This window comes from Colletotrichum spaethianum (assembly GCF_022836535.1).
Source record: "Colletotrichum spaethianum MAFF 239500 DNA, contig16, whole genome shotgun sequence".
In the NCBI taxonomy this organism is placed as follows: Eukaryota; Fungi; Ascomycota; class Sordariomycetes; order Glomerellales; family Glomerellaceae; genus Colletotrichum; species Colletotrichum spaethianum.
This window is the reverse complement of record NW_026054786.1, coordinates 124,524-147,655: the sequence shown is the minus strand read 5'-3', so window position 1 is coordinate 147,655 and position 23,132 is coordinate 124,524. Positions and strand designations below refer to the sequence as shown.

The window sequence follows — 23,132 nt, the reverse complement described above, 5'->3', positions numbered from 1 at the left end:
TGTGTAGATTTCGGATCCTTGAGAAAAGAACTACGAATTAGACGGAATATTTTGTTTGTACACTTGTTGTGCATGTATGTGTCTGTGCGGTTACGTTTTTGGCACCTGCTCTTTAACATAATAGAAGCTATAGTCATGGAGGTCATAATCTTGGAAGAACTCCCAGTATGATAACAGGCAAGTGAAACAGTTAGTCAGGAGCTTGAATAGTAATCGGTGCGTATCAGTGCTGGGTGTATTTTGATGTCTGGGAGTTCTTTTATTCTTTCAAGCAAGTTAGCCTTCGACACGCCATTATTTTAAAAGTCGTCTTTCGCAGCCTTCAGCAAATGTTTCCAAAACCTTACTGTAACTTGACTACTTCGCTTCCCTTGTCTGCGATGATACTATGTATTGCACGCTGTTCACAGTCAGAACACTTGGCTAGTTTTACATAGTCACCATTCACAACAATGGAGGTTTTGTCTACATCATGGTGTGTGGCATCCATCTTCCAGCAGACGACGTAGTTGTCCGCTCTCAACTCTAGGGTTCCCACCCTAGCAAACCCCTATTTGGCCTCTTGCACTTCGAGGGCAAAAAGCCATAACTCAACCACCCTGCTTCCCACGCAACCCCGCATACCACGCAGCCCCAAACCCCCATTAATATCACCATACCCATCAACAACATCCATTATTCCTTATCTTTACCACCTACCCAGATGCAACTTTCTGCTTCACTAGATAATTCAGATCCACTAGATTCACTTATGCTACTCTCTGCTTTGCCAGCAGCAATTTGTGCCCGTTAGATATCCTTGATATTAGCAAACATTGTGTTAAGGTTTGTCTAGACCCTTTTTCTTTTACCTTATTATTAACTATTTGTCTAGGCCTAGAATACCTAGGCTTAACGCTCTAGGACTATTAGTCTATAGGCCTATTAGTCCTAGCCTTTTTAGACCTTTCTAAATAGGTAATATTAAGTATAGATTTCTTAGGTATTTTATATAAACTAGTTAAATAAGTATAGCTAATACTAAAGATTAGTAGACTTATATAAAATTAATTATAGGATTATAAATATAGCTTTATTTTACTATTAACTTCTTAATTACTTAATTATTTAGCTATTTAGTTATTTAGTTAATTAGTTAATTAATACTTTAAATATAAAAAAACTAAATAAAAGTTATATTATATTAATTAGTTATAACTTAATATATTTTTAGTTACTTTTAATAACTTAAATAATTAAAGCGTTTAAATATATTTTTTTATAATAATTTATAAAGTTTTTTTTATTTATTATAATTAAATTACTTTATATATTTAAGTACTTTAAATATTTTTTATAAGTTACTTTAAGAGATTAAAATACTAACTAATTTAAAGGCTAGAGGATATATAATATATATAGTAATAAAAATAAGAGGTATATATAGTTTTAGAAGTATTATTATAAAAAGTCTATTATTATATAACTATAATAAGCGTTTAGAACTAGTAGTTTAGTATTTAAAGAGTTCTTTAAAATAGTCTAAAAGATAAAGACTTTTTTTAGCTATTTTAAAGTATTTTAATTAGTTATTTAGCTATTCTTTATTACTATAAATTTTTAGCTAATATAAAGTTAAAGATCTAAAAAAAACTACTATTACTAAACTAATTTACTTTTATATATAATAAAAAATAAAAATATATATTTTTTAATAAAAATATATTTAATTAAAGATACTTATACTTATAATTTAAGTTATTTTTTTTTAAATATATTTAGTCTTTAAGAATCTTAATATTAGCCTATTATTTCTTTTATTTTTAAAAATACTAGTTTTATTTATATTTTATTTATTAATTAATTTAATAAATAAAATTACTAATAAATTAAAGTAATAAAACTATTTTTAAATAATATTAGTAATTACTCTATTAATTTATTTAATATTAACTATTTTATATTACTAAGTTTTAATAAATAAGTTTTTATAAAAAAATTACTATATTTACTTTTTTTTAAGTAGTTATTACTTATTACTTAGTATATACTTAGTTAGCTCTTTAACTTATTAATAATAAAACATAAAGCCTAAAGTAGCCTACTTAGATATCTACTTAACAAATAAACCTTTCTAGTTCTAAAATAACTACTATAGTCTACTAAAGGTAGTATTTCTAGACTAAATACTATAAAGACGTTATTATATAGTTACTTCTAAAATACCCTATTTATAACTTACCCTACAAATACTAAGCCTATTAGTAATATCTTAAAGTGCTTACTATAGCTTATATTTATTATACTACTTTATCTTATAGTAAAAAAGATATCCTCAAAAAATAGCGTTATTTAGGGTAAAATAGAAGATGTTGTGATAGTTAGAAAAGAGGAGTAGGTTTTATGGTGACGCGTTGTTGGGCTGCGTGGTATGCGGGGTTGCGTGGGAAGCAGGGTGGTTGAGTTACCGGATGCCGGCGATCGACCTGCTCTCCCATCCGTTCTTTACGGAGTAGAACATTCTTGGGCGGCACGAACCCTGCACTCAAGACCATCATCTCCACTTCAGCATCTACTAGGTCAGTCCCAGCTAGGATATCGCAGTCATCGTCGGAGAATATCGCGCAAAAGCCCATCGTAGGAAGGGTCGCAGCATGGTAGCTCGTTCCTGGCTGTGTCCACGAGGCATTACTGGCTCGAGGGTTTCGACAGATGGAGAGTGGTATGACAGGCGCCTGCAGATGGACTTCTCGAGGTAGCGTCACGTTCCAGATAGTGAGTCCTAATCAGATATTTAATCTGTTCCCCTCGTGAACTTTCAACCCCTTGTCTGAAAGTTCTTGGGCATGGCCAAAGATTTTGTGTTGAATAGTGGCGGCTAACCGCTTTCAAGATCCATATCATTTTCGAAATAGAAGGTCAGATATAGAATAATTAGTAGAGCCAATGTGCTGTGTAACCAAATCTGTCGTTGTTATGATGATTGACTATCAATCTTCGCGAGCCAGATTAACTCAGCTTACGTTCGACCGACGAAAGACTTACCTACTACCAGGGCCTCTTGATCAAACTCAACTACAACGGGTATGTTCAATCGCTATGCACTCATGCTTGGTCAAGCCGCAAAGTGGGTTTATAATAACTCTGAGACGTGAGTATTCGGCGTCTGGTTTCGAGTTCCAAGATCGAAAACTGTCTGTTGATAATTTAAGCATAAAGTGCCTAGGGATATTGTGCTTTCGATACATAGCTTTCAGCAATTGGCAGAGACATTCCATGCATTACTTTCTACTCACGTCTTCGTAGGCCGTACCTAATGAGATAAAACACAACGCTATGAATGCGGATATCCCTACACGAAAGATCGCTCTGCTAAGTAGCTGAGTATCCCCCATCAACGAAGATCGTTTGCCCTGTGACCGCAGCACTCGCATCGCTTGCCAACCACACTGCAACCCCGGCAAAATCTTCTACCACACCGTTCCTTCCGATCATCGTACGTGCCGCATGTGCTCCCGCTGTTTCCGGCTCAGCGAGCACCTCCTCCGTCATCGGCGTCTCTACGAGTCCCGGGGCGATAGCGTTACACAGAACCCCGCTTCGCGACCATGCCTCGGCCTGAGAGCGTGTAAGCGATACCAAACCGCCTTTTGCAGCACCATAGGCGCCACTGTTATTGAAGGCGCGAAATGATTGTTGGCTGACAATGTTGATTATGCGGCCGCTTCCGCGTTCAGCCATCCCTGGTCCGAATGCCTGGCCTAGTGCGAATGGCGCCGTAAGGTTTGCCGCGATGGTATAGTCCCAGTCTCCTTGCGTTATCCGCGACATGGGTGGGCGATGGGACACTCCAGCAGCGTTGACCAAGATATCAGGTACCCCGTGAGCAGATTTGATGCGGGCGCTGGCGTGGTTGAGGTCTGCAAGATTGGAGAGGTCTGCTGTTATTGATGTCGCAGGTACACCGAGCTGGGTGAGTTGCTCGATAGTTGATGTGAGAGGCTTCGCTCGGCGCGCGATGAGTATGACACTTGCACCGCTCTGCCCAAGGGCGAGCGCAATTTCCTTGCCTATGCCTGAACTGCCACCCGTGACGACGGCTGTCCTGCCTGCGAGACTAAACAAACGGGTCAGATATGCTGGTAGGGCGCTCAAATTCCTAGCCATTTTCTGTAGTGATCTATCTCTCGTCGTTGGAAGCAGAGCGTAATATTTTTTTACTTCATATACTCCTCGAAAGCAAGAGATAAGGGTGGCCTGATGATGTGGTGATTTGAGATGAACACCCGACAATGAGGGGTTCGAACGACAAAATGCTGAAGTGACTAAATGTCCATGGCTGGCGGAATACGAACAACTTGTATTCTAGGCCAGACCGAAATATGAAATCCAAGGCGGGGTATCTCACATGCAGCTACCGGCGTTCCAAGAGCCTTAAACCTGCTAGGACAGCGACGGTCGACATTCTACGACTTATTACTCGAGCATTTTCACACGTGATGTATTTTGGCCTGCACCCTCCATCCAAAATAACCGCTTTTGCAGGATAGTTGGAGGGAGGGGTTGGCATGCATGAGCGGAAGCTTGCGTTAGGAGTAAGCTAGTGGATTGAAGAAGGGGTTGGCGATTGGGGTAGGGTGACTTCATGAACAGGGCTAAGGCACTGTTGCAAAAGACAAAAGATGAATCAGCCCTCTCAGTTGAGAAATTGTTGCAATTAAGACCACTGTCACGTATAGTTATTTTATTCCTGCTCGGCATTTCTCAGGGTATAAAACCTCATGATTCGGACTAAGGCTACCCAAGAAGCAGGCTGTTCAGTGACTGGCTTTGTCGTGAGGGAAGTAACCTTTGTGATAGCGCCAGCTTAGCGCAATTGATGGCGCCCATCCGTCGAGAAGCAGCTGGCAACAATAAAACCAGTCCGGTAGTAGCAAGCTAGCCATCGAGAGTCTGGAAAAAGAATGAAAATATATTTACATGTAACTGGTTGGCTATAGAAGTTGTGGGTGCGTCAAACCTGTCTTGCCAACTTCCAAGTAAATGAAGAACAGCATGGCAGTAACCGAGGGAATATCCCAACGCCAGCCATGTTTCAGGAAACCGTGTATACCATTCAAGAGTACACTTCATTCCTCTAACGGTTTTGAGGCAGGCAATGCATAGCAGTAAACTGGTTCTTCGGAGCGGCCCAGAATAGCCATGCGAACACCCAAACAAACCCAAGGGTCTTTCCAGCCTTGCCGCTCATCTTGTGGTAGAAACGAGGGAAGTATGTCTGGAGGCAGTAGAGCAGTGCTGTCTCACCAACAATTCCAACAAAATTCATGTTCCACCACCAGATCTCCCACATGTAGCTGCAGTGGATGCCAGAGAAGTAGTCGGTAAACCCGTGAAAGATGCCACTGATGGCGAAGACGAGCCCGTTGAGTAGCCAACGCTTCTTTCCGCGGAACGGGCGCTGACCTAAGCCGATGGTGGTCATGAACATCTCGCCGAAACCGTTAACGGCACGGTAAATCAGACGATCCCAATACTTGCTCCAGAAGCGACGGAGGTTCCAGGCCTGGCGAATGTCGCCGAAAACCGGGGGCCATTCCTCGGGCTCGTCAATGTGGAGGACCACAAAGAAGATGGCGATGGAGGAATGAATCATAGTGTAGAATGCGTAGGCACCCCAAACTGCCTGGAAAGCGAAGAAGCAGCGGATAACGACCTCGCGGGAGGTGACTTCATTCAGACGGCGGAAGAAATGAATCTTGTGAAGTTCAACATCATCCCAGTTGAAGCCGATGGTTACCTGCGCGATTTGGTCGATTATGCGATCTAGAACCCAGACAATCGTGACTATTGCGATTGTTGTTATGATCCAGCGATTCCTGGGGCTGAGCCATTTCCAGAGACAGGCAAAAGGCCAGCTAGCATAGTCCCAGGCACGATGGCCAACTTCACACGCACCATTCCATGTCGCTTTGATGTAAGGTAAGTCGCCGTTGTGGTCATCGTGCCGATCAACGAGAGCGGTATTATTGTTGAGTTCCTTATCGTTGTCCATTTCGGTGGCGGCGCAAAGGATTATGTTTTGACGCTCCTCGTCTGCTTTTAACAGATGGAAGATAGGAGCGGGTCGGGAGGTGTTGACGAATCTTGAATTCCACATGATCTTGTACGTGGCGATGGCACGTCGTCCCCAGGGTAGCCTTTTCTGCTCCTCTGTGAGACAGAACTTCTCCCACAGAATCATGACGACAGCACCCATATTGTGAACGAGGATGAGCCTGACCATGGTGTCCTTGACTACGTATACAAAATCCGTCTCGGTGATAGATTGGATGATAGCAACCCCAATGGCAATGGAGGTGGTGACCCAAGCTGCTCGGTAGCACTCCCTGACGTTAAGAGCAATGGCTATACAAGCTACGCTGAGGGTGTAGAGAAAGACTGGGTAGATCAGTTTCTTAGATACCAAAATTTTGATCGATATCCAGGTCTCCCAAACGAAGAAGGTATACAGAGCTTCGAGGGAACCCATGTTGCCGTAATTGTTGTACGAATAGTAGTCGGTGTAGTTGTTGAAGTCGTACTGTGTCGAGTTCCATGTATCATCCCATTGGAATTCCATGGGATTCAACGCCCCCACCGCTTCCATGCCCTGCACAGATTCCATGATGCGGTGCTGTGATGTAAAATGATGTCGACTTCGAGCTGCTGTATATTCTCAGGACATTTGCCTGCATGACGGACGACGATACGAAAGAAAAGAGCATTGCACTGATAACTCTTTGGCAGAAATAGACCATATGTAGCAATATGTAGCGCCCAACTCTTCACAGATTGCGGACAGAAGATGTCCAATACGAAGGCTAAAGTTTGATCCCACGCCACGGATGCGACAAGCTCAACAGCCCATCGCTGAACCCTGTTAAACAAACAAACTATTCATGAACCTAGACATACGTGGAGTCATATTAAGGCTTACAAGAAGGGATGTTACGTTAATCTCGGTGTCATGAATGTTATGCCTGCACTCTCACTTCCCGATACGGCATAGTCGGCCATTCTCATGAGGAAGCCCGTCCGCCGTGTGAATTGTCCAAAATTCACTGCCGACCGCAGTAGCCGCATAGAAAACATCCTCCGGATCCCACTTGCGCTTCAACTCCAACAAACGTGGGTATTTGCTATCTCCGTAAAACGACTGCTGGAAGTTTGGCTCCATTCTGTCCGACTCAGCAAGGTATGAGCCGGCACCTGGAGAGACGTCCCGCCATCGTTGCATATCTCCGAAAGTGAAACCCTTGCGCACCTCCAAAATTTGCTCTGCAGTCGCGTTGATTGACCACCTGACAGACTGGAGCGCAAAGAGGATGTTTTCGCGCCAGGCGGGGTTGACTGCGTTATCCGGGTCATCTGGACTGGTTGCTTTGATGTTGAATCCCACAAATATGTGGTTCGTCTCGAGTGATTCTCGGATGGCGTCAAAAGTGGCTTGCTTAAGTTCCTCATCTTCAAAGTTTTTACGCGGAAAGAGACGGGAACCGCTCTGCACGTTGACCTTTTCGATCACTTCAAGTGGGAAGAAGTCTTGCCACGCAGGGTAAAAGCTATTATACTGTGTAATGTTGGGAACAAAGTTTATCCCAAGGTTCCGAAGCTCGTTGAACCACGGACTCAACAGGGTAGTGACTTCCTCCGCCGTTTTGTTTGGCGCGAAGAAAGGTGTCATCTGGAAGAGAAAGTTTCCAGGGCTCGGGTTGTTGTGCAGCAACAAAAAATATGCGTACGTGCCGTTATCGGCATTGTAGATGAAGGAGTCGAAGTAGCTTCGCACACCGGCCCAAAAGGTCTCGTTGGAGCTACCATCTGCCGTTGAGAACTTGAAAGCCGAGGCGGTGGTAGTAACATCCGGGAAGGTTTTGACTGTGACCGAGGTCGTAACACCAAAGGTTGAACCACCACCGCCACGAAGAGCCCAAAAGAGATCCGAGTTTTGAGTGTGGTCTGCCGTGACGAACTCGCCATCGGCCGTGACGACTTCGAATGCAAGGGCTTGGTCTGCTCCCGTGCCATAAATAGAGCTAAGGGGGCTGTGGCCGCCGCCTTGAATGTAGCCTCCCATAACTCCTACTGTCTAGGAAGATTCTCAGTCTCTGGATCATCTGGTTCAAGTGTTTCTCTACGAACATACCTGTCCTTCGCCACCAACAACGACCTTGCCATACTCCGAAGCCACCTTGTAGATCTCGAAAGCTTGTACGCCGGTACCACACTTGAATGCGGGACCGGAGTACCCCTCAACTTCATCAACAATCTCCTCAACATACTCGATACCTTTTAAATAATGTGTCCATATACTCAGTGACTCCCCACCACCCGACTTACCTGAGAAATCATGTCCGGTGTTCTTGACCACAAGTCTAACGCCTGTTTCCTTGGCAAACTTGACACCATCCTGCACATGCTGCGGCGTAGTCGCATTGATGACATACCATGGGAAGCCGCCCATCGTGCAATTCCCCGAGTCATAGATATTCGGTGGCAGACAAGTTAGACCTTGATAGACGGGCGAAAACATCTCGATGGGGTCATCAAGGTGGATGTATGAGTTGGTCCAATTGGATGACATTTTGGCACAGGCAGCCGCATCGTATTCGGGGCCATTGTAGCATACCGCTGCTTGTGGGCGCGGCTTGAGGAGACGGTTGTCAACGCGTTCATTGAGCGACGCCCAAGCTTCATCAGAGGGCCAGGTGGCGTCGGAGGGATAGACCTTACAACGCAGTGCCGACGCATTATCGGTTAAGGCCGCCACGGCGTAAAGAAGCGTTGAGAGTCGGTGCACCATGGCTGATCTTGTATGTTAGGAGAGTGCGCGCCTTATGCAGTACCTGTCCATCTCATGTTCAGAGGGAACCGAAGTAGGTCTTCTGCTCGCATTTATGAGAAACGATGCCGTGTCAAAAATCTTCATTGAGCAGGTCCAAGTGCGGGGGATCGCCGGCGTTGCACAGAAGATCGCGCTCACTAGCCTCGCTCTCCAGAGTCTCTGAGCCAAGACGGCGATCTTCGCTATAATCAGATGGAATCAACGTAGCATGTCAGCGTAGCAGAACCAAACTATATTGTTATCTAGACCGCCTATTTGCTTATCCGTACATGGTTGACTGGGTCTTGAGAGGAGTCTGCAGTAGAGGTTGCATTAGACAAGTGGTTCTTTGCTAAAAGCTGCAATGGGCCATGTCACGAAGGCCCAATAACAGAAATGCATGTCGGCCTTTCCATTTTCTTGACTTTGCTATTTTCCTCAAGCCGACCCCCCGACCTTCTGTCGATTAATTATTTGCGCTAGCTCGAGGTATTACCATTTAGAATGACCAAGAGAAGCTCCAAAACTTTTGGGCTCTGATGCAAATGACGATGAATTGCCTAGAAACGCCCGAAATATCTCGGAAAGAATCGTTTTCCCTGTAAAACAACAGAATAATTACCGCAGAATTGAGCCAATCAACCGCTGTACCCATCTTCCAAAAAACACCGAGCCTTTACGTCATTCCGAGCTGCTGTAGTCCTTGTGTGGGCTTGAAATCGTCTGATCTTAAGCAGCATCGGCAGCTCCGTTAAGTGCAGAGTTGATATGTCCTTGAGTAGCTCCCGAGTTGGAACGATGGGTGTTTCTATTGGCGCCACCATTGGGCCTTGAATGGGGAGCTACAATCCATGAATGGAAGTTTTCGTTGGGCGGCCTCGATGGAAACCAGACAAATGCCTTCTTCGTATGGTCGTGTCCGGAACAGCAGATGATTTGAACCATGACTTCGTGTCGGTTGCATCCCTCGGCGGCGAGGAACCCGTCCATCGTTGCAATTTCCGCCCCCGTTAGCCCAGTGACATAGACCCCGTCCATGCTCGCACCTCGGCGACCGGAAGTGGAAGGCTGACGGGGATCATCGCAGAGAGTGGCTTGTCGATAATGGTATCTCTTCGTAATGGCTCGAGGGGGGTTGGGGCTGCCGTGGAGGAGAACGTAGAGCATGCTTGGTCGCCTCCAGTTTCCGTAAAGGAAGATGGAATTCGTGGCCGGCATAGTAGATTCTTCGATGTATATAGACAAAATAGTCGTCGGGAATGGCTTAAGGCTTGGGAAGCAGAAGGTAGTTGAAAGGGGGAAGTTATACTGATAGCGAAAACGTTCATATTTTTCTGCGCAAAGTTTTTGGGAGCGGATTAAGATTCTGTTGACCTTTGGTAGGGCTGGCTGGAGACGAGTTGGCGGACCATTTCACATCTTGTCCGCATATTAAAGTTAAGGCGAGAGTTGGATCACGGGGTATCAGGCTACTACAATCTCACTCAGATGACCTGGTCAATTCAATGCTACTAAGGGACGATTTATTTAATATTACATGGCCGAACACAACCCAGAGAATGGTCATCTTTTAGACCCTTTGGCCATTGGCAGCATACAAACAAGTAGAGTGTGGGATATCATTCGATGTTGGCCATATTCCTGACCATAGCACTTCGAAATTCAAGGTGCAACATCGCAGACGCCCGATTTCAAGGTCCATTTACTAGCTGATTCAATCAGAATATTATATCAGGATGGCCCAGGCAGGTAATCAATGCTAAATATTCAGGTCTCTTTTTTGTAGCAGAATGGAACAAAGCAATAGTACTTCATGCTTTTGATATGCATGAAGTTCGAGCTTTCCTGTGGTGTCGTTCAAAGTCCCCAGCGTCATCTTAATGCAAGTGGCACTTGAAGCCCAAGTTCGGATTCGGGTGCAACCTCCTTACGGTACTGCAACGAGTTAAAGGAGAAATTGAGAGCTCGAAATGCCAAAGATGGGTGTAACGAGCAACCGAGTGATGCTCATAATCGCAAACAGCAAAATACGTACAGAGCTTGGTCCGTCAGCTGTTACACCGCCATTGTTGGTTAGCAAATCAGTTTAGCCGTCGTGTGACGAACGACGAGGTGAACCCTCGTCTGCACTCAATCTGAGTGAGAAGGACGTTCGAGGCTTTTTGAATCCGCAACTCTCTAGCCAGTTTCGGATTTCACGAGACCAATGACGTTCCAAACGGTCACCCCGGATCTTTGAGAGACGACATTCTGTTGGGCAATGCACAATTGCGGGGTTAGGATCCACATGTTGATTGGACGTCAGACTGAAGCTGTACGACGGAGGGCTAGCCCGAGTGGTTGTGGTGTCTTTGGGCCATTATGAGGCGAATATAGCGATGCCGAGGATCTCGATTGAGGGATATGAAACCAAGTCAAAGTGGAAGCTCGAAGATTTTATTTAAATTTCACAGAACCAGTTTCTCAACATCTTCCATACTTCCTTTGCCAGCCATCCGTTATCAATCCCCCAACGCTCACAATGGCACACAAGTACACTAACAAGCTCGAGGGCAAGTCAGTTCTTATCGTTGGCGGAACTTCAGGCATTGGCTTCGCAGTTGCTGAGGCTAGCGTCGAATTTGGCGCCAACGTCGTTGTCGCGAGCCGAAGTCAGGAGAGAGTCGACAAAACCATCAAGCGCCTCATGGAATCGTACCCCGACGCCAAGGGTCGCATTCGCGGCCATGTCGTCAACCTTCACGGCGATGAGTCCGAGACCAGCATCAAGAGGCTCTTTGATTTTGCCACCAATGAAAACCAAGACAAGATTGACCACGTTGTCGAGACGGCTGGTGAAGCCCCTGATGCCTCGCTCACGCTGCAAGACGCGACTCCCCAGCGCATAACGGAGGCCAGCAGCTCTCGCTTCCCTGGCGTTGTAGTCCTTGCCAAGGTAGCCTCCAAGTATCTCAAGAAAGAATACACGTCCTCGTTTACCATCACCGGCGGCGCAGCCACGTACAAGCCCTCGCAGGGCTGGGCCGTGCTGGCGGCTATTGGCGGGGCCAAAGATGCGCTGGCGAGAGGGCTTGCGGTCGACATGGCGCCCGTGAGAGTCAATCTCGTCTCGCCCGGGGCAACGCAGACGGAGCTCATGGCGTTTGCCTTTGATAACTTGAATTTTGGGGATCTCAAGGCCGATCCCGAGGTCGTGCGGGACATGTTCAGAAGCACGTCGTTGCTGAACAGGATCGGGGACCCGGAGGACTTGGCTGAGACCTACCTGTCACTGATGAGGAACTACTTCGTAACTGGAACAACGCTCCATGTTGATGGTGGCAAGTTGTTGAAGTAAGGACTGAGGTCTCCTCGAGGCGAATTGATTGATGGGGACTTTGTGGATTGGCATTCTTGATGCTGGAAGGGTGCACCCTGGGTGGAGCTGAGTCACTTGCCTTTTCGGCTACGGGCCGAGTCGAAGTGGAACTCAAACAGTCAGATCTCCCTCAGCATAATCCTTGTGTGTCAACGATGGCTTCACAGCTAGTCAATTGGCAGACATTAACTTATCGTCCAGGGGTTCAATGGATTAAAAAGGAATGAAACTGTATTCGATAACAAAAGATAGTCTGAAGCTTCAGACTAATGAACCTTCCGTCGATAGCGAAGGCATTAATCATTAATCTGCAATCCCCATTTTCTTTCCTTCTCCCGCAGCGCTGTCCCGCGAAGAGCCTTTCACCTTGATTCATTCTGCTAACGATGTCCACGCCAATATTGAAACACACCCGACTTGTAATGCTCGATTCCACGCCGAGCACCAGGCTATTGCCATACTCTTTGCTGGCGTCTCTAGTCCGGTCCTATTTACGCCTGTTTGAGCGCTGGTTATTCCGCGACGCCGTCCCCGTCTCCCTCACACGTGGTACTGACAGTTGAGATGCGGACCAGTGCCTTCCGAACGCCGACTCTTCGTAAGTGGTGAGTTAGCAACAAAGCCATTGGCGCTGTGTTACCAGGACACCGGGCCACACCAGCACAACGCTCATCGCCGATACCCGATGCAGCCCTCCCATCCGCGACTTGACTCATCGAGGCACGACCTCATTCCCAAAAGGTGTTTTCCTGCCGAAAGCAAGCCAACTCTCTCGTAACGATACGCCCACTTCTTTCGGCCTGGCCTACTAAGCCGCTGCTAATTAGCCCCCAACGCTATGGGAACGAACCAGACCGCATCCTTGCCGGAGATCAATAGCGCTTTGGCCAGCGACCACCGGCCCTCCATAACTCCAAATCCTTAAACATGGCAACGAGAAACACTATATTGTGTAATAGTTGGTGAGGCTGATGTTTTGGTGGAGTCAAAATGACATGATGCAGTGCAGTCGCGTGGCATCGGCAGCCCACTATGCAGAGCACTAGCCGTGTGGCTTGCTGCAGACGACGACGCTGCTTTGTGGGTAGCATCTTGAGACGTGGCAAATGGTCATGGTATTCAAGGTTTCCTTTCATCAGAATCGTAATCTTCAGCGAAACGCTATGTGTTAACCTCAATATTCGTTTTGCTCGGCTCAAATTAGCCCAGAAGCCTTCAAGGGCCTATCCTCGAAAAGCATACTATCGAAACATTACCCTAACGGAGGGAGTGGCACTCGTGATACCGAAGGTTCTCTGATATTACCTAGACGCCGCAGAAGACTTGCCCAGGGTCTGTTAACGTTTTCTAGGATTAGGCATTGCAGATGTAGTCAGCATGCACCACGTGCGAAATGCAATACTCATGAAGTAAACAGCATGCCAACTAGCCTGGCAACCCGCGTCGCCCCCTAAGACCGTTCTCTGGAAAGGTCTTTGGGTCCTACACTCATGCACCTTCCGATTCCTATGGACTTACAACCATTGGTGATGCAACACAGTATTCTGTATGTGCCGGATCGCTGCACCAGCCCTCTCAAGTCTCAAAGGAACAATGACGATAGGTTCATGCTTTGATTATTTCAGAACTCGAGACGGTACTGAGCTGTTTTGACTTGATATGATGCCACTTTGTGGGATTCGGCCCGTTTCATCTGGATGGACTTGAACGGTGCTGTAGTGGCTGGCACAACATTATACTAAGTTGGAGTCTGTGGCTGAGCTTTCGCTGCAGCGCAACAAAGCCACTGAATGTGCTTACAGTGATGCTAAACGACATTGGAGCCAGACCGGCTCGTCTGAAAATCATTTGCACATCAGCTGGAAATCATCACACATCGTCTTCGACTGACGACTTTTCAGCCACCCGTTACTGGTCACCTTCCGGGCCGAGTCGGTGCTAGCTAGATAATATGATATGCTTCTTCCGGCGGCCAAAGCCCTGGCCAGATCTTCTGAGTGGGCGTCGATCAGCAGCGGCCCCTCACCATGTCTCATCCGTGGAAGCTTGTCTTGTTGCGTGATAGAAGCTGGGACCACATTTCCGGCGATGAAAGAAAAGAAAGTCGAAGGCGAGAATGGGAATAAAGGTGCGAGATCCGGATGCGATGAAGACTTTCGGTCTTAGTACAGAAGACGAACTGTCATCGGGCTGTCTCCACCTCGAGCAATAGCCGTAGATCTTTGACGGATGGGCTCTAAGGAGAAACCTGGCTCGTTCTTGGCCCCCGGACGGTCCGACGCCGCAGTTCGCTGGGCTGGTTGTCTGAGCGAACCCTCCTCAGATACCAGGATGCTGATTCGCCAATACCCCTTATTTGAACAGGTAGGCTACAGGGGAGCCGGCGCACGACCGCAGCGGGTGTCTTATTCGTCCCATCAATGTTTCCCGTGGTGCCTCTCCCCAGACGTTCCTTTAATTCACAGCTCCCAGGAGGAGAATATTATCCTTGAAGCCGGTGTGTTGCGGAATCACGTTGCATTGGGGTCCAAAAGAGGCCAAGGGGATCGGCGTGCACGGACGGCCGTTTTTGATTTCTGATGTGTGCATTTGAGAATCCGAGGAATGCGATTCCGCGAGGAACTGCGAAAGGAAACAGGTGAGGGGGGAATGCACGTCGTGCCAGATTCGTCCTCGCGTATCAGCATTATGCACGCTCAGTCTCCAGAACGCTGCAGAGAATGAAGAGAAGAAAAGACGTGCAGCAAAGAAGAAAACAGAGAATTCCATAGCGGCCATGAAGTGTTCTTGACTGGTTCGTGAATTACGTATCCGTATGTTTAGCATTAGTTTCGATTGTTCAAGGGGTTTTTTTTTCGCAGCTTCGCACTCTGACCGGCTGATCGGACTGTGGAGTCCTTCATCCGTTCAAAAAAGAACTTTTGGAGGATAGACTGACGCAAGGTTTAGTCCCAGCAGCAGCCCAGCGTGCCAGGGGAGGTTTGCGAGAGACAATACTCTAGAGTTCTTTTTTGACGTGGCAAGTGTTACAAACAGCATACTTTGCCTGTCTGACCTGTCGCGAGTCAATACCCTTTGAACCTTGATTCCGTCTATTCGCCCTTTTCAATGCCCACTGGCACTCAGCGATCTCGACCTTCTTAGTCCGTGCCAAACCGGCCAAACCAGTGCCTTTTTCTGGCAAGTGAAACAAGTTCGCCCTATCAGGAAATGAATGCTAAACTAGCATAGCCCAACCGCTTCCGGAGTGGCAGTCCCACGTGTACAGGGGGGCCTGGTGCTGACGGCTTCCTCTCTAAGAGCCGGACATCGACCCTGCAGAGCGTGGCGCGCACTACTTTCTGGCTTCCTCTGAAGCTACTACGTGCTCAAACACCCCCTCGTCAGGTTCATCTCAGATCTGGCGGCTTTGTTTGCCAGTCTTGAATTCATTTATCTCGCCCCCGGCCGCCCCTCCCTCTCTATTCCCTCATTCAGGCACTCGCTCTTACAACGTCGTTCCAACCGTTGTTCCCCCAACTCCTGCTGGGTCGACGACGCTTGAGACGTTGGAAGCGAGATAACACCCTCGCTGCCGGGACGTGGACTTGCGGCAAATCAAGGCCCCGGGCGATGCGAACGGCAACTGCTTCGATTACGAACATACTGGGTGCCAATGGTCAATATAGTTGACTTACTCGGCACGGCCGACAACCTCAGTGACCCTGAGCCCGCTCTCAACAAGCGATCGACGGTCTTGGGTATGGTTATATCTTTTCTGGTGAATGACACCCACTGCATCGAAAATCTCAACGGGTCCTTCTAATACTCTTCACAGATTCTTGCATATATATGTGGTATCTACCGACTTTATGTTCGCTACTTCATTCTTCGGTGTCCAGGATGGGATGATTATTTCGTTGTCTTGTCTTTGGTAGGTCACATTGGGTGAAGCGGTTCTAAATGCCCATGTCTAACGTTCTGAATATAGCTGACAAGTTTGCTTTTGTCTGCTGCGACTTGCGCCGGTATGTCCTCTGCCTTTTGCTCGTCTATCATTGACACTGACCCATCTAATATAGCTACGGAGTATGGGCTGGGAAAACACTTTATTCTGCTCGGAATCAACGGCATGCAAAACTTCATCAAGGCCTTCTACGTGTGCAACGGCGCGTATCCCATGGCCACTGCTCTTATCAAGTTGGCTCTGCTTTTCCAGTACTTACGAATGTTCGAGCGCGGCACCAAGTCACGATTCATAACCATCTTCTTCATCGTGTTCACGGCCATCTGGGGTATTGTTTACTCCTTCCTTGCATGGGTTCCGTGCATTCCCGTATCGGCCTTTTGGGACTTTTTCTCGTTGACGGAAACACGATGGGCTTTTGGCTCTCGCGACCCTGTCGTTTTCGCCCGTAGCTTCGAAAGCCATGTAGGGATTAATGTGGCGTTGGATCTTATTGTATTTGCGATACCCATTCCTCTTTTTCTACGGGCTGGACTTCGGAAGAAGTCTCGGATGAGCCTGTTTGGTCTGTTCGCCATGGGTGTGCTGTAAGTTTTCCAGGCCCAGACTTCCTCCTTCAACACCATCTGACTCGCTGACTCGCTAGTGTTAACGTTCTTGGAATATTCCGTCTCGTCGGCATTTCTAAAAGTAGAGCTGGAACGTACCCGACTCTCGATCCCAGTTGGTATGGCTGCACCCCCATAGTACTCGCCGCCGTCGAAACCAATCTAGCCACCATTTGCGCCTCGCTCCCAGTATTCTGGCCTACTCTTCAGAAAAACATTGGCCAGATCTTCATCACGAAAGAAGTTGAAATCACTTCAGAAATTCGCCGGTTCAGCACCCTCCAGGACGAAGAGGCCACCGCCGAGCTCCGTGACTTTTCACCAAGAAAACCGTCCAGAGCCCTTGGCAACGATTCAAATGCGAGATGGTACACTGAAACCCTGAGTTTATCAAAGTCGACAAAAACAGCGGTTGAATCGAAGAGACTTGCATCAAAGCCGAGCGAGAAGTCACTGATAAAGATATCAAACGACCAGGAGTCGCAGGACCGTCTTGTATCTTCACCTTTCCATGGCCGTTTGGCTATGTAAATATCTTAGAATTTGGATTAAAGGACCCGTTGTCCTTTTTTATCAAAATACACATTGTTGATGTTGATACTATCATATTATCTTAACTGCTCTGTGTGAGCGAGTCATCATAAAATTGCTTCCAGCCGCACTACTGAGTGTGTCTCTCAGTGTTTCCACCCGCCAAATCTCTCCCGTTCCCGGACACCTCTCCTTGCATCTATGTACAAACTTCATTGGGAAACTCAACATCAAAATAGCCGGTTGCGGTGGGCTCGACCCGTAAGCTAAGAGAAGCGGAAATGCGCTTGTCCTTAGTTCGGTCACAAAACTTTATCCGGAGACATCAATAAAGTGACTAGGCAGAGTCTTTGTCGACGAACTCAAATACCAACGCCCCCTCATACTACGCACAGTACTTTCCCGCAATTACGGTTTAACTCAGTTTTGACACACGTTCGCCCCTGAAGCATAATCGTTGGCAATGGACGTCGTCTATGCCGGTTTACTACGGCTTTGCATTAATCGTATGCCACTTTTAAGACTCACAGACGCCCTCGCGACTTGATATGCGGGTTAACGAAAGATTATTTGCACTCATAACAGAAAGGGCCTCCCTGGATCCTCATGACATCGCTGATGGGCAGTTGACACGTACTCCTCCAAGCTGAAATAGAAGGAAAAGGTATCAGTTACAGTGTAGTATTTCCGTAGAGAACGTCGCAATAGAAGTTGAGTGGCAGGTAGGCATAGCGTCTGGGCCGCGTCTTACGCCCAGTCTATGGCCATTGCCAATCTTCATGCTCGGCATGGTAGTTGCTTGACGTTTAGGACCGATCCTTTCGGAAAAATGTAAACGAGCTAGAAACGAAGTTGAGTTTGTTGTGAGGAAAGCTTGTCTCTACAATGCCAGCCGCTTCAAAGCTTGTTCAGCGCGTCATGTGCGAAACAGTAGAGCGAATCCCCGGAGAAATAGCACATGCCAACGTTCTGATTTAAGATACAAATTTACTTGACTGAACAACAGGACAAGACCAAATTGTTAGGTCAAAAGAGTCGGATCATACCTCACTGACTGCACCGCCAGTTCCCTGGCGTTTTCTTGCAAGGATAGTCAGGCTGTTGACTTCAAAGTTAACTCAACCACCCTGCTTCCCACGCAACCCCGCATACCACGCAGCCCCAAACCCCCATCAATATCACCATACCCATCAACAATATCCATTATTCCTTATCCCTACCACCTACCTAGATGCAACTTTCTGCTTTACTAGATAATTCAGATCCACTGGATTCACTTGTGCTACTCTCTGCTTTGCCAGTAGCAATTTGTGCCCGTCGGATATCCTTAATATTAGCGAACATTATGTTAAGGTCTATTTAGACCTTTTTTCTTTTACTTTATTATTGATTATCTATCTAGGCCTAGAATACCTAGGCTTGATGCTCTAGGACTATTAGTCTATAGGCCTATTAGTCCTAGCCTTTTTAGACCTTTCTAAATAGGTAATATTAGGTATAGATTTCTTAGGTATTTTATATAAACTAGTTAAATAAGTATAGCTAATACTAAAAATTAGTAGACTTATATAAGGTTAACTATAAGATTATAAATATAGCTTTATTTTATTATTAACTTTTTAATTACTTAGTTATCTAGTTATTTAGCTATTTAGTTAACTAGTTAACTAATACTTTAAATATAAAAAGGCTAAATAGAGGTTATATTATATTAATTAGCTATAACTTAATATATTTTTAATTATTTTTAATAACTTAAATAATTAAAGTATTTAAATATATTCTTTTATAATAGTTTATAAAGTTCTTTTTATTTATTATAATTAAATTACTTTATATATTTAAGTACTTTAAATACTTCTTATAAGTTACTTTAAGAAATTAAAATATTAATTAATCTAAAGGCTAAAGAATATATAATATATATAGTAATAAAAATAAAAGGTATATATAGTTTTAGAAATATTACTATAAAAAGTCTATTATTATATAACTATAATAAGTATCTAGAACTAGTAGTCTAGTATCTAAAAGGTCCTTTAAAATAATCTAAAAAATAAAGACTTTTTTTAGTTATTTTAAGGTATTTTAATTAGTTATTTAGCTATTCTCTATTATTATAAATTTTTAGTTAATATAAAATTAAAGATTTAAAAAAAACTATTATTACTAAATTAACTTATTCTTATATATAATAAAAAATAAAAGTATATATTTTTTAGTAGAAATATACTTAATTAAAAATACTTATACTTATAATTTAAGTTATTTTTTTTAAATATATTTAGTCTTTAAGGATTCTAATATTAACTTATTATTTCTTTTATTTTTAAAAATACTAGTCTTATTTATATTCTATTTATTAGTTAGCTTAATAAATAAAATTATTAATAAATTAAAGTAATAAAACTATTTCTAAATAATATTAATAGTTATTTTATTAATTTATTTAATATTAATTACTTTATATTACTAAGTTCTAATAAATAAGTTTTTATAAAAAAATTATTATATTTATTTTTTTCTAAATAGTTATTACTTATTACTTAGTATATACTTAGTTAGCCTTTTAACTTACTAATAATAAAACATAAAGCTTAAGGTAACTTATTTAAATATCTATTTAGTAAATAGACCTTTTTAGTTCTAAGATAACTACTATAGTCTACTAAAAGTAGTATTTTTAGACTAAGTACTATAAAAACGTTATTATATAGTTGCCTCTAAGATATTCTATTTATAACTTACTTTATAAATACTAAGCCTATTAGTAATATCCTAAAGTGTTTACTATAGCTTATATTTACTATACTACTTTATCTTATAGTAAAAATGATATCCTTAAAAAATAGCGTTATTTAGGGTAAAATAGAAGATGTTATGATAGTTAGAAAAAAGGAGTAGGTTTTATGGTGACGCGTTGTTGGGCTGCGTGGTATGCGGGGTTGCGTGGGAAGCAGGGTGGTTGAGTTACAACCCGGAAGACTTGCCAACTCGGAGTCGTTAGCGTACAAAAACATCGTGATCGGCGATGCTGTCCCTCAAGGCACTGTTAAGAAGAGGCGAGTTGAAGTCGCGACAAAGGCAACTGGGGTTCGACTTAAGCGATGACCCATAATTTCGGTCACCCTCCAATAACCTTTTACTTCAAGCCGAGGAGTGACGCAAAGACCTATGAGGACGGTGAGCTTCTTCAAATGGCCTTTGTGAAAGCATCTGCCACCGTCCTGCTTGTTTTCTTGGTTGTTATCCTGCCCGGAAAATCATTCTCGATAATCGTGTCCTCAGCGAACGGCTCGTTGTCTTCAAATCAGTATGGTTTGTCGAAGATGTTACGAATTGACAAAACCTTCGCAAAAGTATCGAGGATGATATTACAGTGGACGGGTTTCCCCTTGTAAAGACATTCGTCCCGCAGCTCTGACTCGGATATATTATTCAGTGATGTTCACTGTATGTTAGTAATGTTTGTGTTCAACATACCAAGAAATGGCTGTTCGATGAAATCGGCCCTGCACCGCGTTTCAATTCATCATGCCTCAACTTGGATCGCATCAAAGTTGATTGACTCACGTTGACTGGCACTTGCTCCAACACGTAGATGTACATGCTCTGGAAATCGTTGTATTGGGACATGGAGCCTGACCACGAGTCATTGCCGTTCGGGGGCAGTGATATTAAGCACTTGATGGCAATGGTGCAATCTAATCTCTGGCCTAGAAGAGTCGCTGCCACTTGTTTGTATTGAATGAGCGGGTTCTTGTATAATATTTTTGGTTTTGTTGGCTAGAAAAGTTATTGCAACATGAAAGCTCGTCAAGAAACGACGGCCAGACCCGTAGGGTTGAATAGATGCCAAAGTGAAGGAACACAATGAGCTTGAACAGAGATAGCTCTCTGATTCTTGCACCAGGATTTGATTCGATCTGCCCCTTGAAACAAGACGAGAGCGAGCTCATATTTTCGACCTTGCAAGGCAGGGCATATATCGCTGTAGCTTCTTTCGGGTACCTAAGACGGAGTCCCTGAGTACAGAACCTTGGGCTTTGGCTGCAGAAAAAGGAATTGAAGACTTGCGTCTGCTCTACTCCGACGCATTTTGGTGGCGCATTCCGACATCCTCGACAGCGTTTGACTTGATCAATTGAGACTGCAGAAGCCTTTGAATGCAAGCAGGTTATATTACATCTCCGCAAACAATAGTTGTTGCGCGCGGTGACACTGTTGTCATGCTATTCATGTTTATCACGGCTAGGCGGAGCTTCATGCAGATGATGTTTGGTATTTCCACAGAAACCTGCCCCTAATTTCTGTCGCCTGACGCTTGTGCATCAGCCTTGCTTAAGGACTTTTCATGAACACTGCTCACCGAACATGTCATACACCTCAGCACGGTGAGCAGAGAACTAAGCATCAACTTTGAGAAGCCGCTGTGAGGGCCCAAACTTGCTGAATCCAGCTGGAAAATTTCCTTACAACCTTTTAATACATGTTTGATGGGGAATGCACCCGCTCATCTCGAAAAAGATGCAGCCAGTTTGGCATCGGATTGGGGTGTATGAACCTGAAATAGAGAGAAAATCAGGAGCCGAGTGTGGGTTTTCGAAAATACGTTACCGAACACGCGAAGGCGGCCTAGTTTGGAAGTCATCACCACGAACGCGTGGCTTTCTACGCTCAGACGATGACTTAACAACTGTTTGAGGAGAAAGTAGAAAAGTTATTTTATTTACTTCTTTGAGGTTGATGGTGGCGCAATGGTTCTTCGGATATGAATGACCTGGAAAGAGTACATTTTCGCTCTATAAGGCGTCTCGAGGCGGCAAAAAGTGTAAAATGAGCACTTTTTTATCCGTTGGTTGGGTCTATGCTGTCTCAAAGTTTGTAGTGTCTGACATTCGAATTCTCGCTGGCAATTGCCAGACCCAATAGACTGAAATCAAAAGGATCTTGCCCATTACATGAACTAAAAAGAACTTTTGTAAAGAACTTTCTTCCATCCACGCCGCATGACCCTTGTCATCTATCCTCTGTTAATTCAGGGGGAAAGACAGATAAAACACAGCAGGGGAAGGTGGAGTCCTTGCCAAGGGTGATCGCTGACGTTGCAGTACCCAGAAAGGGATGCACAACAACAGAAGGCAGGGTCGGATTAGCAGAGCGAGTTGGAGTTACTGGATTCCCTACAATCACAGTTAGGATCGGGAAAGTCATCTAAATGCAGACTGAAGCTCCCCCAGCGAAATATTCCTTGACTGCAAAGTGGTGTTCAACGAATGACTGGCAGTCAGCAACATGTTGCCAAGATTCACAATCACCAAACCTTCCTAGATCAAATACTAAGATACATCAAATAATCTAGAGAAATGCTAAGCCATGAAAGTTGCCACGATGAACCATTAAGCCCAATAAATTTAAACACGGACAAACAAGACCTAGGTTTTTCCGATCCAGATTAATCCCACTTGCGATTCGCTGTAGACCGATTGAAAGTCAACTGTCCTCTAATCTGTTGACTCTAGCATTGATGGGTTTAACATGCTTTTTAAACTTTTCACCCTTAAACATTTACGACCAAGCAAGCATAGCAGGACCAGAGTCGCCTTACAAGCGCCCAGTGGCTATAGGATAAGTTCTATGTAGAACACATCAAACATCACAATAAAACAGCAAGCAAACGAAAAAGGCAAGTAATACACAATAAGACAAATAAAGATAACTAGATCAAGCTGTTGATAAGGATTTTTTAGTTATCGTTTCTCTAGTTGAAGATCAAGCTAAATAATAGCTGAATACTTTGTAGACGCATGAGAATACACGTGTCAGCAGCTATAGAACATAGAG

The 23,132-nt window shown here is 44.7% G+C and overlaps 5 protein-coding genes across 5 annotated transcripts; 2 read left to right on the top strand and 3 right to left on the bottom strand.

The window, feature by feature from the left end:
* Positions 1–3,351: 3,351 nt before the first annotated feature.
* ColSpa_06544 (gluconate 5-dehydrogenase) lies at positions 3,352–4,146 on the bottom strand (the record flags this gene model as incomplete). Its single annotated transcript, XM_049272756.1, has 1 exon — positions 3,352–4,146. One exon carries the CDS (start codon positions 4,144–4,146, stop codon positions 3,352–3,354), a length of 795 nt encoding a protein of 264 aa, XP_049128713.1.
* Positions 4,147–5,116: 970 nt separating this feature from the next.
* ColSpa_06543 (acetyltransferase aurG) lies at positions 5,117–6,646 on the bottom strand (the record flags this gene model as incomplete). Its single annotated transcript, XM_049272755.1, has 1 exon — positions 5,117–6,646. The coding sequence occupies one exon, from the start codon at positions 6,644–6,646 to the stop codon at positions 5,117–5,119; it is 1,530 nt and encodes a 509-aa protein (XP_049128712.1).
* A 363-nt stretch (positions 6,647–7,009) lies between these two features.
* On the bottom strand, positions 7,010–8,485 carry ColSpa_06542 (FAD-linked oxidoreductase ZEB1; the record flags this gene model as incomplete). The annotated part of the gene is made up of 3 exons (XM_049272754.1): positions 7,010–8,110; positions 8,168–8,310; positions 8,362–8,485. The coding sequence occupies 3 exons, from the start codon at positions 8,483–8,485 to the stop codon at positions 7,010–7,012; spliced, it is 1,368 nt and encodes a 455-aa protein (XP_049128711.1).
* A 2,881-nt stretch (positions 8,486–11,366) lies between these two features.
* ColSpa_06541 (short-chain dehydrogenase/reductase SAT3) lies at positions 11,367–12,182 on the top strand (the record flags this gene model as incomplete). The annotated part of the gene is made up of 1 exon (XM_049272753.1): positions 11,367–12,182. The coding sequence occupies one exon, from the start codon at positions 11,367–11,369 to the stop codon at positions 12,180–12,182; it is 816 nt and encodes a 271-aa protein (XP_049128710.1).
* Positions 12,183–15,858: 3,676 nt separating this feature from the next.
* ColSpa_06540 (satratoxin biosynthesis SC1 cluster protein 4) lies at positions 15,859–17,288 on the top strand (the record flags this gene model as incomplete). The annotated part of the gene is made up of 3 exons (XM_049272752.1): positions 15,859–15,943; positions 16,265–16,736; positions 16,796–17,288. The coding sequence occupies 3 exons, from the start codon at positions 15,859–15,861 to the stop codon at positions 17,286–17,288; spliced, it is 1,050 nt and encodes a 349-aa protein (XP_049128709.1).
* Between the last annotated feature and the right edge of the window lie 5,844 nt (positions 17,289–23,132).